This window comes from Anguilla rostrata, chromosome 6 (genome assembly GCF_018555375.3).
Source record: "Anguilla rostrata isolate EN2019 chromosome 6, ASM1855537v3, whole genome shotgun sequence".
NCBI classification, from domain to species: domain Eukaryota; kingdom Metazoa; phylum Chordata; class Actinopteri; order Anguilliformes; family Anguillidae; genus Anguilla; species Anguilla rostrata.
Genome location: NC_057938.1, coordinates 49,693,094 through 49,710,190, shown reverse-complemented (window position 1 = coordinate 49,710,190; position 17,097 = coordinate 49,693,094). Strand labels below are relative to the sequence as shown.

At 46.6% G+C, this 17,097-nt stretch overlaps 1 protein-coding gene across 2 annotated transcripts; it reads right to left on the bottom strand.

Annotated features, from left to right (window-relative positions):
• Positions 1–3,494: 3,494 nt before the first annotated feature.
• mcm9 (minichromosome maintenance 9 homologous recombination repair factor) lies at positions 3,495–15,923 on the bottom strand. Of its 2 annotated transcripts, XM_064340306.1 has the most exons (13): positions 15,793–15,923; positions 14,777–15,093; positions 11,792–12,108; positions 10,818–10,899; positions 9,236–9,436; positions 8,838–8,963; positions 8,539–8,658; positions 8,011–8,185; positions 6,621–6,823; positions 5,980–6,183; positions 5,702–5,784; positions 5,421–5,566; positions 3,495–5,245 (listed from the first exon to the last, which is right to left on the bottom strand). In XM_064340306.1, exons 2-13 carry the CDS (start codon positions 15,084–15,086, stop codon positions 3,784–3,786), a joined length of 3,429 nt encoding a protein of 1,142 aa, XP_064196376.1. In that variant the 5' UTR covers positions 15,087–15,093; positions 15,793–15,923; the 3' UTR covers positions 3,495–3,783. The 2 variants fall into 2 exon arrangements, with proteins under 2 accessions (XP_064196376.1, XP_064196377.1); XM_064340307.1 differs by lacking the exons at positions 14,777–15,093; positions 15,793–15,923 and adding an exon at positions 13,351–13,841.
• Between the last annotated feature and the right edge of the window lie 1,174 nt (positions 15,924–17,097).

Sequence of the window (17,097 nt, the reverse complement as noted above, 5' to 3'; positions counted from 1 at the left end):
TTGATGGATGCTTTGGTTGCATTGGCAGTGTGTCTGAAGTCATTGTCTTGCTGCAGGATGAAGCGCTGACTGATGAGGTCAGAGGAACTTCTTGCTTGTACATAGCCAGACAAAATTTACACCTCCCAATTCATCATACTGCTGCCATCCTCCATTACATCATCAATAAAGAGAGCAAGTGAGCCTGTTCCAGAAGCGGCCATTCACGTCCAAGCCATGACACTACCTCCTCCATATTTCACAGATGAGGCGGTATGTTTTGGATCATGGGTTGGTTCTACCTTTCCCCACACTTTTGGCTTCTCATCACTGGTAAAGATTTATTTTGGCCTCATCTGTCCAGAAAACTTTGCTCCAGAATTCTTCTGGCTTGTCTCTGTATTTTTTTGGCAAATTCTAATATGGAATTTCGACTCTTGCTGCTGATGAGAGGTTTGTATCTGGCAATGTAGCCTCTATAATTCTGCTCTCAAAGTCTTCTGTCTACGGTGGCTTGTGACATTTTCACCCCTGTCCTCGTAATGTCAAAGACTTGTTGTTTTAGGGCTTTTATTCACAACAAAGAGGATTCTTCTGTCATCAGCTAAAGTTGTCTGGCCTGTAAGGTGTTTATTTTTGTGTCCACCAGTGGCTTCTTTATTTTTCAAGACTTTCCAACCTGCTGTACTTGATATACTCTGTTTCAGCGTCATTCTTCGGAATGAATTCATCAGTTTAGAATAGCTGTTTCTCAGCTATGATTAGTTCTCTGGTCTTCATGATGGTTTATGCCTTCTGACTACAAATGCAATTTCCACAGAAAAAAAAAGCAACGGCTAAAACCCACAAGACTAGACACTCACTGCTCTTTTATGTGTGAACAATCCATGCAAAATGAGACACCTGAGCAACAGTTAACACAAGTTAGTCATCCGTTAACTTATTTATGCACAGCTGAATAGAGAGGGACTCAACACAAAAACAGCCACTTCTCCAAAATCATTATACAAATACACATTTAAATGTCATCAGATAAAAGCAGATTGCCGGTACCTTTGTCTCATATTAATGTTTTGATCTCAAATACAAATACATTAGCCATATAGTAAAAATAACTCATTTCACTCTACTGTTACCACTACTATCATATATACATCATTCACAAGACTTTAATGTCTTTAATGAGTTAATATTGATAATTTAGTTTGGAATACACAAGAGCATTCTTTCCTTATTTCAAACATATCTACTACCAGTGGGGCCCAATGCAGTGACTCAAAAATCAGAAGCATTCCCTTTGAGGGGCTTTTTCTTGAGTCAGTTCCATTGTATCCTTGTATAATGGTATCAAATGGCCATTGTGATCACAGTAACTTTGTTTCACCCTTGATATTATGCGCACAGAAAAAGAAAAAAAAAAAAGACTTACCCGGGAGGTAATTTTGGTCGCAGAACTGCAGACAAAGCCCGCAGGAGAACGTCAAACTCTGAGTCACGCTCGCATAAGACATGCAGGGCAAAAAAAACCCCAAAACAATGCGGTCTCTGTACATGAAGGAGTGGGCACAGGGGCTGGCAGAAAGGGGGCCGCTTCCATGGGGGGGGGGACCCGAGGACCCGGGCCCCAGAACACATGTATTTGACATGGCCCGATTTATCCCCGTCGGCTGCTGCAAAGCTGCCAGAACATTCTGCCGCTGAGGAACCAGCCAGCAGCTCGGAGCTGGTGCATCGGCAGTCATTAGTCAATTTTATACTGGGGGTCTGCAGCTGAAGTGCACTTCACCTGGGCTATGGATTCCCGACTGCTTGAACCTCCATTAAATCACACGGCCGACTGCAAAGGCAACTGGCATTAACGTGAGGGAACTGCTCGTTTCAATGAGCTCTTCCGTTTACGGGTGAATGGCGGAGAACATTAGATAAATGCCAATGAGAGTCGGTGAATTACAAAATTGAAGCTCAGTAACCGCACATGCTTTTAACACTGCAGATAGCATTTCTGGTATTTCACAAACACCCCCCATTAGAACAGGCGGGGCTAAAGGGGGGGAAGGGGGCTCTAAAATGCTTTTCCTGCAGTGATTTTCCTGCAAATGTAATTACAAAAATGTCGACTGCCGCCATGAAGTACAGAGAATACATCCAACATAGCGGATTATGACCTCACACACAGGTAATGAAGTTGTCATGACGCCGCTCTAAATGCTGCTGGGCGGATCTTTTCCGGAGTTACCTCACGGCGCGGTGATGTGTGGCGGGAAACGTTTCGGCCGAATGTAAAAAATCAATAACGAAACCGAATCCGCGAATGGGACCGGAGACCGGGGGAGGAGTCGCGTCACCCATCCGGCCGGAACCCAAGTCGAGACAAGGCACCCCTGTCACTAATAAGGAAACCGAGAGAACCCCAAGAGGACAGTACAGCATGCATAAAGCTACAAGCCTGCCGGGGCAAACGAATTTGGGTTTTTAGATCCAAATAAACTTCCTTTTGTTTGGTGGTGGTGGGGAGGGGGCTTCTTTAAGGATTTTCTTGGGGTACGCACCAATTCCACGCAACAGACAGTAGTGAGATTTGGAATCAATAAGCGTTCATTATTAATGAGGCCCTGGCTTTATTGGCAGGATGCGGGGATCCATTAACTCCTCGTCTTACCTCCTGCTTTCACCCGCCTCTGACCTTCCCTCGGTCAATTACGACCTGACGGAGGCTCACCGGAGATAGACTCCGTCCTGTCTGACATTGACTGACTGCGCTCATCGTCTTTAATGAGGCTGGAGTAAAGACGTTTTGAGGAGAAGAAAAGAAATAGAAAAAAATTTGATGAATGGCAAAAAGAAATAGGTGAACGACAGTCAAATACCATCTTAAAGCATGAATGTTGCAAAGTGCATCTAAACACATTTTATTAAGTCTACACAACAAATGCCCCTTGTTAAATCAACTCTGATAACAGTACTTTCAATTTCTGTAGACTTATCCATTTCTATACATTTAAGTACACCTATTACGATGCCACTGCAGAACTGTGGATCGCTGTGCTTTACCTGTACAGTATTGTGCACTTCGAGATCTGTTATGACCTGGCAGGAGTATAATAATATGCTGTCTAACCCAGCGCTAATACCCAATGCTGTGCATCCTTTGGGGCTTGTAGTCATGGCAACAGCCCCCCCCTCACCCCTAGTTGTCCCCAACTCCAAAAGTGCCTTCTGGGAAGGTTGTGCGCTTGTGTGCTCCAAGGGGAACATCTAACTAAGCCAACAAACACAGCAAAGCCAGCCCTGGAGATAGGCTAAACAAACTGCGCTCCATCTATCGCTGCCTCCGTTTCTGCTAAATGCAATCGTCTCCAAACCGCCTGGTGGAAGTGGCAGCCAGCCATTTTCAATCAGAGGAACCATCCATCCATCCATCCATCCATCCATTATCTATACCTGCTTATTCTTGGTCAGGGTCGCGGGGTCAGAGAAGATAATGGGTTGTAATGGGTTGGAATTTGTACAAAATATTTATTTTACATCATTTATTTTCATAATCATTTTTAATTGCACATTTTCGGCCCAGCCAAAGTTAGATATTCAGCAGCATGAGTCCGGCAAGAGGTCACTAGAGGTCAGTTCATTAGAGGTCATCATCCCGGGCATTCTCCCATCACTCACTGTGGGCCAAACTTTCCAGCAATGCATGTGCGTGCATGCACATATGCTCACGTATGCATACACGCACACACGTGCGCACACACACACACACAGAAAAAAAGACACACACACACACACACACACACACACACACAGTGATCACACCTTTGCCCGCTTGCTAGACTCCTCCTCCCAGTCCACATCCAGATCTTCATCATCTACGACCGATGAGCTGAACAGGGACTGCCCCGGCAAGATGCTTTTTGACCCAAATTCAAAGCACTTCCTCTTCCTGGGGTTACTCCCATCATGCCCTGGGGCAGGGTCGCGACCCTGGCCCGTCTCAGAGCTCGCCCGCTCGCTGGCCGCAGCCTCGGGCTTCTCGGGTCCTTCCTCAGAGGAAGCCGTGAAGGAGAAGCGCGACAGCCTGGCCAGGGTGGCGGGGGCCACTCTGGCCCCGGGGGTTTGGGGGTGCGTGGGCTGCCCCCCAGGGACCGCGCCGCCCAGCCTCTGCAGCAGCTGCAGACGCCTCTGCTCCTGGGCTCCGCCCTCGTCCCCCGCCGGAGCCCGACCCTCTCTCCCCTCGCCCCGGTCACCTGACCCCGCGGGCAGGTAGTCTTTTTCCTCCGGTGCGGCTTTGTGCCTCAGTTTCTTGAGAGCTCTGCTGCCATCTGCTGGCTGCTCTGTGCCACTTCGCTTCTCGCCGTTTCCCTCTGGTTTTTTTGCCTGCCCGGCCGGGACAGCAGCCTCCTCTTGAAATCCTGCACCTCCGAGCGCTCCGTCTGCGGAGACGCCCCTCCCCGTCCCTGCTGTTTCCTCCCCTGGCCCTGGAACGGGGTCCCTGTCGACCCCGTCTCCCAGCGCCCTCTCAGGGGGACTGCTGTGGTGCTCTCCGTGGGCCATTCTCTCCCTGGGCCTGAAGGTGAAGGAGGAGAGTTTGGTCCGCAGGGCCTCGGGGGCCCCCTCCGTCTCCGGGGCCCCCCGGTCCTCGGCAGGAAAATCGTGAGGGGCGCGGCTCTTCTTCGAGGATCGCTTTTTCGCGGCTACGGGAGTGCTGTGCGAGGGCGGGGCATCTGAGGAGAACAAGAGCTCAAGATTGTCTACGCAGTCTGCACTTCCACCACCAGAGGGAGCTCTTATCTCTGCCACTCTACCCTCCTCTAAGATCAGGGACGAGTCGCTGATCTTTTTGAGCCTTTTCCCTCTGAGGCTCTTGGAAACCTTTTCAACGACAGAGTCCGATTCGTCTCTCGCGGCTGCCGGTGTGTTTTTACGATTGGACGGAACAGCTTCATCTGTGTTCTTAACGGGCGCTTCATCCGTTGTGGACTTCCTTCCTTTCTCAGGCAAAGGGTCTCTGTGACTGGGCAACGAAGCACGGCCCTCTGGTATGACTCCGGCGCTAGATGAGGCATTCTGGGAAGACGGCGTGATTGGCGATAACCTTGAGGGGCCGGACAGTGAGTGAAACCAGTCGAGCCCGCTATCGGCCCCGGCGTTCCTCTGGGGTCCATCTTGGGTCGACTGCAGGGAGTTGGTTTCCCGAGCCGCGCAGCCGTTTCCGATAGCATTCAGCCCGTTTTCACCGGGGGGCGTCCCCGTTTGTGAGCCATTACCTTGACTAAAGAGAAGAGAGCAAATCAGGAAGCATTAGGACCCTTCACTATCCGAAAGAAAACATTGCATTACTTTTTGTCAAACGAACTGTACTTCACACCACAATGTCTACATTAGATGTTCTGGTATTTTGCTACTCCTTTTCCAGGCGTAACCAAACTTGCTCTGCGTGTCGGTACCGTGAGAGCCGGTCCAGTTCTTTTGTGAGGAGATGGTTGAGGCCCAGGCCCTCCAGTATCATCTCACACTGTGTCCTGTACTGCTGCCTGGGGTCATCAGGGAAAGAGGTGTGTAGAGCATTCACATCTCCCAGGAGAGCGCCACCCTGTGGCATAAAAGTGATATTCACATATGCTCCTAAATCAATCTAACTTGATGAATTCAAATGAAAAATGACAACTATAATTTCATTGGTTGAAATGTACATCACTGGCAAAAAATTCAGCCATCGCTAAGCTACCTGCATGGAGCACTCCATGACAGAAATGACGACGACGGCGTCCTCCACCGTGACAGTATCCCTAAACATCAACCTGGCGTGAGCTGAGGGCAAGAAAAAAACCCAATTACTCAGGCCTGCCAATGTTCAATAATACCATAATACACAGCTTTAATACCCATTCTCTGGCTCCAATACCACTGACTGTATCCAATCACAAAGTCAAATTGAAATTAGCATACGACTGATAGATAATGCATGCGAGCTCAGGCCGCTAATTCAGGAGCTTTCCCGCTGACCCTCGGCGAGCCGGCCCAGGCTCTCCAGCATGCGGATGGTGGTCCGGGCCGCGTTCCTGCCGTCGCTCTGCCTCTGCGCCTGGTAGTAGCGCACCAGGACGGCGTCGGCCTCCTCCGACATCCCGGGCTGAAAGCTCTTCGCCAGGCAGAAGTAGGCCTTCATCTTCTCCATGCTCCACACGGACTCGCTCTTACTCGGGCCCCCTGGGGGCGACAGAGAGCTGGGAGTCAGCACGGTAAAGACGGGCTGCGCTTGCTGGGAGTGGCATAACTGTTGGAGAACTGGGCTTGTAACACGTGAAGTGAGTGAATGTGAGGAACTGAAAGGATCATTTGGTGGCCGGATAAAATATATGCAGAGAATATATGGTGCAAGACGCAACAGTTAATACGATAGCCTCCCTCCAATAAAGGGCGTGGGACCGTGATTCATACAGTAAGTCAGAGATGGTATCTTAAAAAGAACAAGGAGAGCTTAGATGCCATGAGGATGACTAGACAGTCAGACAGAGGTGATCTGATAGATGTAGTTGCCTCACATGGGTTGGTTTTGCAAACAGACTGTGTTATTTTATTAAAGAGTATTTCAAACCCCTCAGACTACAGGCGAACGGCTGTAATAGGGTCCACCGGACCCCGACCTTTGTTCTGCAGGATGAAGGAGGAGATGATCCTGTCCCACTCCGGGTTCTTGGTGTCCAGCAGGACCAGGACCAGGTCGAAGCGGCTCAGCAGCGGGCTGGCCAGCGCCACGTTCACCGACACCGAGACGTTGGGGTCATACTGGCCCTTCGGGTTGGTCGCTGCCAGGATGGTGGTCCTGGTGTTGAGCTTACACACCATGCTGCACACGAGAGAGCGGGGGGGGGGGAGAGACAGAGAGGGGAGGGAGAGAGAGACAGGTCAGAGGGGGGAGGGAGAGAGAGAGCAAGACAGAAAAAGGGAAAAATGAGGAGGGGAGAGAGAGAGAGGCAGGGGGAGACAGAGTGAGAGACAGAATGACAGAGGGGGGAGGGAGGGAGAGAGCGAGAGAGAGAGAAAGAGAGATGGGGAGAGAGAGAGCAAGACAGAAGGCAAAAATGAGGAGGGGAGATACGAGAAAAAGGAAGACAGGGAAGAGAAATATAAATAAGAAAAATGAGGCAGAGGAAGATACGAGAAAGAAAGCGTGTGAGAGGGACAGAGACAGAGAGAGGAGAAAGACTATGAGCGAGAGAAAAGAGCCGGGATTACCATCTACAACGGAGAATAGAGGAAATATTATCTCTTCCCACTTGACAGCCTCAGCCCATTCTGTTCCCCACACAGAGGATGTTCCCACACCCTGCTCTGCTCTGCTCTGCGTCTTCAAGTCAGAACTGCCTCAGTTTGACGTGCTCAGCTAATAAAATATACAATATCTTCTTTCCAATGTCAGCATTTTACACTCCGTATGAGAGCCATTTTCAGTGCTGTTCCCAGAGACTCCCTCCTCTGGCCCTGGTCACTTTCACAGTGTGGGCAGGGTGGTGGCTGCAAACTCTGTAATGTCTCTGGAATGTGCTGATCTCCAGCATTACAGCTTTAGGTGTACTGTGCTTCTGAACAGTCTCTGCAGAATACTGCTGTAGCGGTTATGTTAGCTTAGCATAGACCAAAGTTCCTCAGGCATGGTCCCGGACAGCCCTGGGGTCAGAATGACTTTGTTCACACCCAAGAAATCAGGTGAAGGGAATTGCCCGTGTCATCACCTTCATTGACTGACCAATCAAGTGTTAAGTAAGAATGTAAAACACAACACACTTAACTCTCCAGGCCCAAGGTTTATGTACTGTATAATGTGTGATGCTGGGTGCTGTTGAACGGTCTCAGTGGACGCTAATGTACCGCTCATGCTAGCGTAACACTCATGATAGCCTAGCGCTCATGCTAGCATAGTGCTCATACTAGCATAGCACTCATGCTAACATAGTGCTCATGCTAGCATAGCGCCTCATGCTAACATAGTGCTCATGCTAGCGTAGCGCTCATGCTAGTGCAGGCTCTCCTCACCCGGCTTTGGCCACGCTGATGGTCTGCTGCTCCATGGCCTCGTGGATGCTGGTGCGGTCGTGCTCCTTGATGCTGTTGAACTCGTCGATGCAGCACAGCCCCCCGTCCGACAGCACCAGCGCCCCCGCCTCCAGGTGCCACTCCCCCCCGTCCTTCACTGCGGCCACAGTCAGCCCTGGGGTGAAAGGGGTGCGCAGAAAACAGCAATGCGGTTTCCCAAAACGCCCACGCTCCACAATTACAAAATCACAACTATATAAATACAAATTTAGTCCTTATAGAAACCACTTACAATTTCACCATCAGTGTTACTGTACACACAAACCCCTGCCTCCATCATCAGTGGAGCAATGGAGGTTTAAAAGGGCAAGACCAGTAGATAACTCATGTCTGTCACATCAGCATTAGAACAATGGACTTATAGTTGTTTATTCACCAACAATAGTTACATTCAGATCATATACATGCATAATCCATGAACAGGGCATGTTCCTCTACCCTCAGGTTTAAAATGGAAGCTGCAGAGACCTGCGTTTGTGGAGCCTATCCCAGCCGTGAGGACGGACCGTGGTGTGATCTTGGCAGCGTACTTCAGGAACTGAGACTTCCCCGTCCCTGGGTCTCCCACGAGGAGCAGGTGAGACTCGCCTGCACAAAAATCAAAAGGTTTGATCAAAAATCCTGATTTTCAAAAGACACACTTTTATGAGAATATGTGTGATTTTATTTCAAGACCAAGTACTGGTTAGTAGAGATTGTGTACCGGCAGAAAATGTTTTATCTTCACCTCTGCTCAAGACATTGCCCCTGATTTAAAGCATACTAACCTCTGACTTTGGTTCCCGAAACATCTACTCGTTGGACCCCCCCTGCCAAAACCATGGCGACAGCCAGCTTCACGACGTACAGTCCGAACACCTGTGGGCAAAGGCTCATCAGAACCTGGTTCCGGCCTGAAAGGAGAGGAAGAGGTTCTGGTGAGACACAACTGTTCATACAGTCAGTAAGATTAAGCCAGTGACTCTTTCAGCTGTAAAAATTACTACTACCAAAGTAAGCCCAACAGTAAAGCGTGAAACACCTTTTATTAAAGTTTCATAAATTTCAACAGCAAATCTGCTCACATGAACATTCAGATCAGCAAACTGACTAATTAGTAAGCACTAAAACTGGCCAAATTAAGGAAAGAGGTTCAGCAACACCCCTTTAATAGTGCATTAGGCACCTGCTAAAGGATCATCTCTGAATTTTTCCCAGAACTCTTCAAACTCCTTCTGAATGTCGTCCAGGACCATGGCGGCCGTGGACTGATCATTGTTGACCTCAATGAAGTTTGCCTTCAGCACGATCTCCAGGTCACAGCGGGCGTCCGGATACAGGGGCTTCCAGCGCTGCCGGACGACACCGTACACCGTGATGTCATCTCCTGTGGAACACAACCGCAACCTGTGATGTCATCTCCTGTGGAACACAACCATAATCTGTGATGTCATCACAGACTTCAATTACTGCACTTTGTGGACTACAGCTCATCAGGATCGCTCCCTAAACTCACTTTGACACCTGTGAAACACGACCACGCAAATATGATGTCATCACCCGAGGGACACAATCATATGAATGGTTTTACAGCAGTGACCCCTGAAGGTCGATCGGGGGTCCACTAGTCTGCCTGTTCATTAAGGGCCTGACTTACCAACACCTTTACCACCACAACCTTTTAAGCACACAGAAAACCAATAACACGACCAAAGATTGGTTGTGTTATTTGTTTTGCACCGATCATCGGTTATTCGTTTTACATGTGCTCAAAAGGTTTGCACATATTAAAGGTCTTAGTCTTAGAAAATTAGGCCCTAATTTACTGTTTTGTAAAGATTTGTCTGTGAGCCCGACTTGCAGATCAGGCAGTGATAAGAAAGAGCAGCTGACAGCACGCGCTTCACAGGACAGCTTGAGCTCGCCTGCCCTTCCCTGACTATGGTGCGGAGGGCGTGAAGACAGCAGTGCGAGCCCGATTTGGAGCGCTCCCGAGCCCAAATTGGGCAGAAAGCAAAGGAAATCTTTAATTAGGACTCCTTAATTGAACCAGGAAGAGACGCGTGCAGTCCCAGGGCTGCACCCGGGGGGGGGGGCTTAGCGCCAGATGCTCCGCGTTAGCACATTCGCGCAGCCGGGCTAATGAAGTCACTTTGAAGGAGACTCTGGGACCAGATGTTCGTCACGATCGATGGAAAATGAAGAACGACAGCCGATGCGTCTGTGAAAGATTCACACGCTTCTCGGCAAATTGATTTAGATGTTTGAGGCTGACGCTACTCTGTCTAAGTGTGTTTCCGACTTACTCATAACTCGTATACAGTAAGGTTAGCTGGGAGTCAATATTTATACATAAACATTAATAAATGTCAAACAAACAAAACCTGCAAGAGAAAATTTTCAAAAAAACTTAAATGCAATTTGTATGATTTCCCTTGGTTGTTTGATTTGGTGTAGAGCAAAATAAGAGCATGGAAACATCCTCAAACTGCAAATAAACAAATCGTTCAATCTGGCACAAGGTTACACTGGTCATTTTTACGCTTTTTTAAAAATGCTGAAAGTAAAATCACACGAACAGCATGAAATAAATTAACTGAAATGCTGGCAAGTACAAAAGCTTTTTTGGATGACCTGTGTTAAGGATCAGTATCAAATCAGCATCTTTCTGGTGAAGTGTCCAGATGACACAGTTAGTTCCCGTGTAGGACTGAGTGTGCAGCCGGTCCACATAAGCAGCTCACAGAGCCGGAGCCAACGCCCCTCACCTGACTTACAGCTGTCCACCAGATCATCCTCCAGCACCACCGTCATTGAGCGGGGAATGCTGCCCACGGACAGCCTCTGGGCCTGCACAGGACAGCAGACATTCACACACAGAACCTCTGGGCCTGCACAGGACAGCAGACATTCACACACAGAACCTCTGGGCCTGCACAGGAGAGCAGACATTTACACACAGAACCTCTGGGCCTGCACAGGACAGCAGACATTCACACAGCAGACATTACACACAGAACCTCTGGGCCTGCACAGGAGAGCAGATATTTACACACAGAACTGTATGTCCTCAGCATCCCTCTCAATAGCACAACATTTCCAGTCTTCACGCACCCTCTACTGAATGATGGCGCCCCTCTCCGTATGGATTTATATTGCTTTTCTCCTTGACCCACAGTGATATCGCAGTGAGTCTGTGGGTGATTTGTAAAGTAATCGCCAGCTAACTTTTTCTGGTTCTGTGAAGGTTTCAGGAAAGTTAGGTCAAAAGCACAAAATAAGCAAATAGGTTTCCTGGCTGTGCCTTTGACATTACTTTTTAAGGAACGCTATGAACAGCCTTTGAAAGTTTAGTTTTATTATGCCAGTTATTTAAAAGCGAACTTGAGAACGGTCTGTTGTTCAGGTTATTTGGTTATAGAGAAACTATAAACTTTCACTGAATCTGGAATTGCAATACATTGCAGAAAATAATTAAAATAAAAATGAAATGGATTCTTTAAAAATAATAATAATTGCAATGTCATTCATGAATATTTACCATAATTCTTTTCAGGACTAACCAAGAACCAGCAGGGGGCACTATCTGTCTGTACAGGACTTGCCTGGAATGCGCTTCTGTGACTTTATAGGAAGAACATACATGTTCTAAGCCAGTTTGGGGAAAGCCACAATCATAGTGCTAACGTAAATGTAACCGGAACGTTCCCCAACGTTTCATGTGAGCCGGGTTCGGAGTCACCTGCTCCTGAATCTTGATCTCCTGGTAGTCCCTGCAGGCGGCTGGCGAGGAGGCTCCGCCCCCCAGGCAGGTGAACTTGTAGGAGGCGCAGCCGTCCTCGCTGGGGCAGCGGGTGGGCGGGGCGAAGCTGTAGAACTGCTCGAAATCCGCCTGCTCCGAGAACACGCGCCGGCACTTCCCGCACATGTAGTCGCGCTCGAACTCCAGCACCTTGGCGGCGCTGGTGCGGATGACCGTGCCCGTGACGGACAGGAAGTGGCCCACGTCCCGAGAGCGGGGTATGCGGTCCCGCGTCAGCTCGGGGCAGACGGGCAAACCTGAGGGGGGGAAGGCTTGTGTCACGTCAAACCTACAGACAGTCAGGTCATATTCTCCCCTTGATGTTTAACATTAAAGCTATAGATAACCAGGTCATACTCTCCCCTAGGTGTTTAGAGATTTTTTAAAGAAATCAATGGAAAACACCTCCCCCCATGTTGTTTCTGTACAAAATACCAACTGTATGACCAAATAACTCACAAATCTAGGCCAATTTCTACCTCAACTCCCCAAAACATTTTTGTCAATATGAATTTCTTACCACAAGGTGGAGCCCTTTTTTCACCCACAAATTTCACCCATAGAAAGTAAGGTAAAGGCTTTCAGAAGAACATACTGGCTGCTGGATTTCCCACGATCATGAGGCAGACTATTCAATAGAGGTTTAATACTTTATTGCGATTCTAAAATAAAATCCACTCCAAACAGCATTTATTTTCATTTATTTATTTTTTTACAAATATGTAAAAATAAAAAAAATGTTTTTGCACATCACTATTTACGTTTAATTCAATATTTGACCACCAGGTGGCAATCTTTTTCCATTCTTGCAAAACAAGTGCCGCTTGTTCATTGTAATAACTTACATAACACAGATGCAAATATTAAGCATGTAATATATTTGTACAGAATTAAAATTAGGCAGATGTAACAGACACACAGAACTGTGTTATAATCAAAACATTAAAAGACAGGGTAAGCATCCGAGGGCATGAATCACAATTTAAATTTGAGACACAGAAATTAATTACGCAGATTAGCTTCATTCACGAGACAGTTTCCACAACATTGAGTCAGCCTCGCGTAACGTTATTTTGCATGCGAGTGAAAACTACGTTTTTAGCGAGTGATCATTCCGTTCTGAACTGGCGCGTGAGACACCCGCTGGCATGCCGACGTCGTCAGCGCAATTAAAGGTGACACCGCTCCTCGTTCATCCCCCGCAAATCCAATACAGAAATTAAACAAAGGTACCCATTTTCACACTGGCATTATTGCCTTGTACAGATATCACTGGCCTTGAATCATAGCTCTTCCACATCTAACCTCTTTTTTCCTGTTTATTTCATTAAAAAAACAGTTTTTCTCTCAATGAGATTCTGTCTATTTTCGTATCGTGACAAGTTGTGGGCAGCGATATGGTCACGAGCTTCACACCTGAATGATACTCGTTAACCACAGAAACCACTCCAGGTTTGGATAAATATAGAAGACACATTTAATTCAGCATCGGTGCTTACCACAATCCCAGTTATTATTAACAGACGTATTGTTGAGAATATCTCCTAAGGACAGCAAGCAAGCATTATGCGAATTAGAGCCTGACCAATACCGTGGCTGTGCACAGCAATTTCCAGAAATGGATTCAGATGCTGCCACTTCAATCACAGACATCTGAGTCCTTGTGCTATTTGTAGAATGGCCTCTATATTCATACCACGTAACCAATCAGGGATAAGAATATCCATCGAGTCCTTCCTCTGGCTATTCTTTTCATTTCTGCATTCCCCGGAATAGCACACGCAACAGTAACCACTACTGCAAACATAATTAACCCTTTGAAGAGAAGGAATGTTTTCTCAAAATTCTAAGTCAGTGTTCTAGAACTCTGGCGCTTTCAATTACCAGTAGGGATTGTGACATCAGCATTAGAATATTCAGTTAAGAATATTCTAATCAGATAACTGTGATCTCACGCCATAAAAGGGTTAATTGTTGTGCAGAACAAGCTGTAAAACATGTAGGTCAGTCCGGCTTAGAGCACGAATCCCAAAGAAAGTCAAGATGGAGGAGACAGTCAAATAACGGCTGATACACCCCCCCCCCGTCTGTCCAGTTCCACAACAGAGAACTTCTGCAGCTCAGCACAACACCACTGTTCTTCTGAGCTGCATTCGCCTAGTTCCTACAGCACCCAGAACTCTCGCTTTTGTGGTGAGGGTGGGGTGAGAATTCATCGATCTTCTCCCAAAGGTCGATACTCTGCCTGCTGTGAGCAATGCCTTGTCAGGTCGGCCTGGCTGTTAGATCACGCTGGGCATCCTCTCCCATCTAACAGCTTCCTACTGTTTGCCAACATTTGCCTCCCTGCACCAGCAAAAAAAAAAGCTCTCCAGAAAACCAAAGGCAGCGCTGCAGCCGCTACCTGTGTTCCCTTTCAAGGCAGCTTCCGTCGAAACACCGAGGATAAAATGTCAGTTTTTATGGTGCTAATTACCATAAAACGCTGCACTGCTGAAGATGTTAATGTTTGCCACGGGACAAAAGCAAAGTGCAAGGGGAAAAAAACTGAAAAAGTTCTTTGGTTGCAGAACAAGCAGTTCCTCCTGCTCACCGTTAAAACAGTCGAGGTGTGCGTTCTGCTGTGCAAAACACAATTAAAGTCGCCAGCGGCTCCAGGCATTGCTTTGATTGCAACCCTCAAAGATATCTGCTCAATTTCTCCATTAGTGCACAAGGAGCAAATAAACAGCAAAAAACCACCGCCCACACAATCACAAATTAGGATTCTCAACACGCAGGGATAGTGATGCACCCAAACAAAATAAGTGTGTGTGTGTGTGTGTGTCCACTGGGGTGGAGGACACTCCCCCTCTCTGGAACACAGGGCAAGAAGCAAGGAGACAACAAACAGGCAGAGAGACATTACCTGGTAGTGCCACTCACCTGAAATCCTTGCATGTAGATTCTGCTTAATTTTGCAGTCTTTCTGCTGTGGTAGCGACTGCGAGGCTGACACCGCTGCTCGGTGCAAAGCGTTATCAAACACCGCGAGCACCTCGCTGGGGAAGGCATTGAAGTACTCGCCCACCTCCATGTTGGCCTCAAACAGCGTCATGGCGTTCACCACCACAGGGTAGTGAGCGTCTTCTTCTGGTTCTTGCAGAATGTTGAGGATGTCATTCTTGTGGTGTTCTAACACGTAAGACTCAAAAACCTGTCCAATCAAGGCTACCTGCTCAGGGTTTAGCAACATCTCGAATCTGCAGAGGCAAATACAAAAATGTCTTTTTTTTTGTTGCTACCAGCAATACAGGCCTAACACAGAGAAACAGCCACGCAGGTACAAGGACTTTATTAGTTGCTGGTTTTAGAGCTAAATCTGCAGGTCATTCTCTGCTTCCTCTGTTTGGCTGAGCATGGCTATTCACTTCTTCATACAAAACTAACGCTCCAGTAAAATAAAAAAGGGCAGTTAACTCGATAGTTGGCTCTCGGCTACATTGACTGTAGCTACATGTTAATACAATCATCATACTAGCCATAACGTTGACTACTTGATACAGCTATCCTTAAAATCAATAAATGAATGAAGTTTAATGAAGGTCAGAATACGCAAACGACCTAGCTACTGCTTGCTGGCAGAAAGTTGCCTATGTGCCAATATTGCAATGACATCATCCAGACCGGAATAGCGCTACTTGGTTAACTCGATAAAAGTCGATACGGTTAGTCAACCGATGCACACGTGTGCATTTCCGTAGGCATCATACGGACATTATTTAGCTAACGTTGTTAGCCCAATCATAGTACTCCTTATGTGAGCTAGGATAGCTTAGATAGGTTACACATCAGTTTGCTAACCAGAAAGATCCTCAGATGCAAAACAAACCACTCGTTGACATTATGCTAACTAATGAATTATGACAGCAATTGCTAACGTTAACAACAAATCAACCTACCGTTTTCTGATATCGTTAACGAGCGATAGTTTTTCGATATAAAAGAGATATCATTACTTTAAAGCTGCAAGCAATTCACAGTTCCCCACTGTTACAGTGGCTGGTAGCCTACTTCCGAAACTGAAATCTGCCGCCAGTTTACAGAATTCAACCATTTCCGGGGGAGGGGGGGGTCATAAACAAATAAAGTACAAAAATAATATACGTTTATACAATCTGGATCGTTACTGGTTATTAAAAATATATTTCCAATTGTATTAAATGTTAATTTTTGTCTGTTTTTAGTGCATGTAATTTTTAATCTTACAGTCCCTTTGAACGTGAAGTACCCTACTTCATCCTAGATGGTATGTTCCCAGGGTATGTTCTATATTATTGTGCGTGTGCAAGAAAGTACTGGGAAGCGTTGTGTAACTGTGAGTAGCTATGGACTGTAGGCCTAAACTGAATTGTGAATGACCAGATGACACCAGATTTAAAAAATCAATTTTTAAAATCATGTTGCTGCGCCATCTCCCAACCTTGTATGCTTTGGCTTGGCATATACAAAATGACACATTCATAATAATGATTAATCATTTCACTAAACAGAAATTGTAATTACCAGTTGTTAAGTATAAAATTAGTAGCTGGTTTTTAAGAATGTATACACCTGTTGAATATGCATGAGCTTTTTTCATGTTTTTATATCTTGGTGTGATTAAAATTTTGTGGGGAGGCTGCTCTACAAACAGCGTTATATGCCAAAAAAATCCATCACAGATCAGTGAATTTGGCTGTGCTGGTGGTGACCAGCATGCAACCAGCTGGTCTCACATGACTAGATTGGCCAACCAGCATGGCCATCACATTGCCAGGTGTACCACCAGAGCACCAGTTTGACCAGGTTTCTACCAGCTTGATAAAACAGCCAAGCTTGGAGCACCAATAGGAGCCATGCTGCTCCATATTGTTTTTTTCAGTCCTTTACCTTATTTAAAAACTGAAGGGATTCCAGTAATTGCAACAACATATCAGATGGTAAAAAAAAAGCTCTTTATGATTAAAATAAAGGAGAACGTTATTCATGCATTATCTAAACACTGGCACCACATTTCCCCTCTGTATTGTTCAGTCATTATTCACTTAATGTTATCCAATCTGAGCCTAACAACACACTAGTCATACTGTATTGAATTGAATTTTCTACACTTTAATTGTCTTTTGATTTTAACATACATTACTATTTAATAATGTAGGGTAATTATCTGCATTGTAATATAGTCGGGATGAGAGCTTCTGCTTAATGCTCATAACAACAACCAT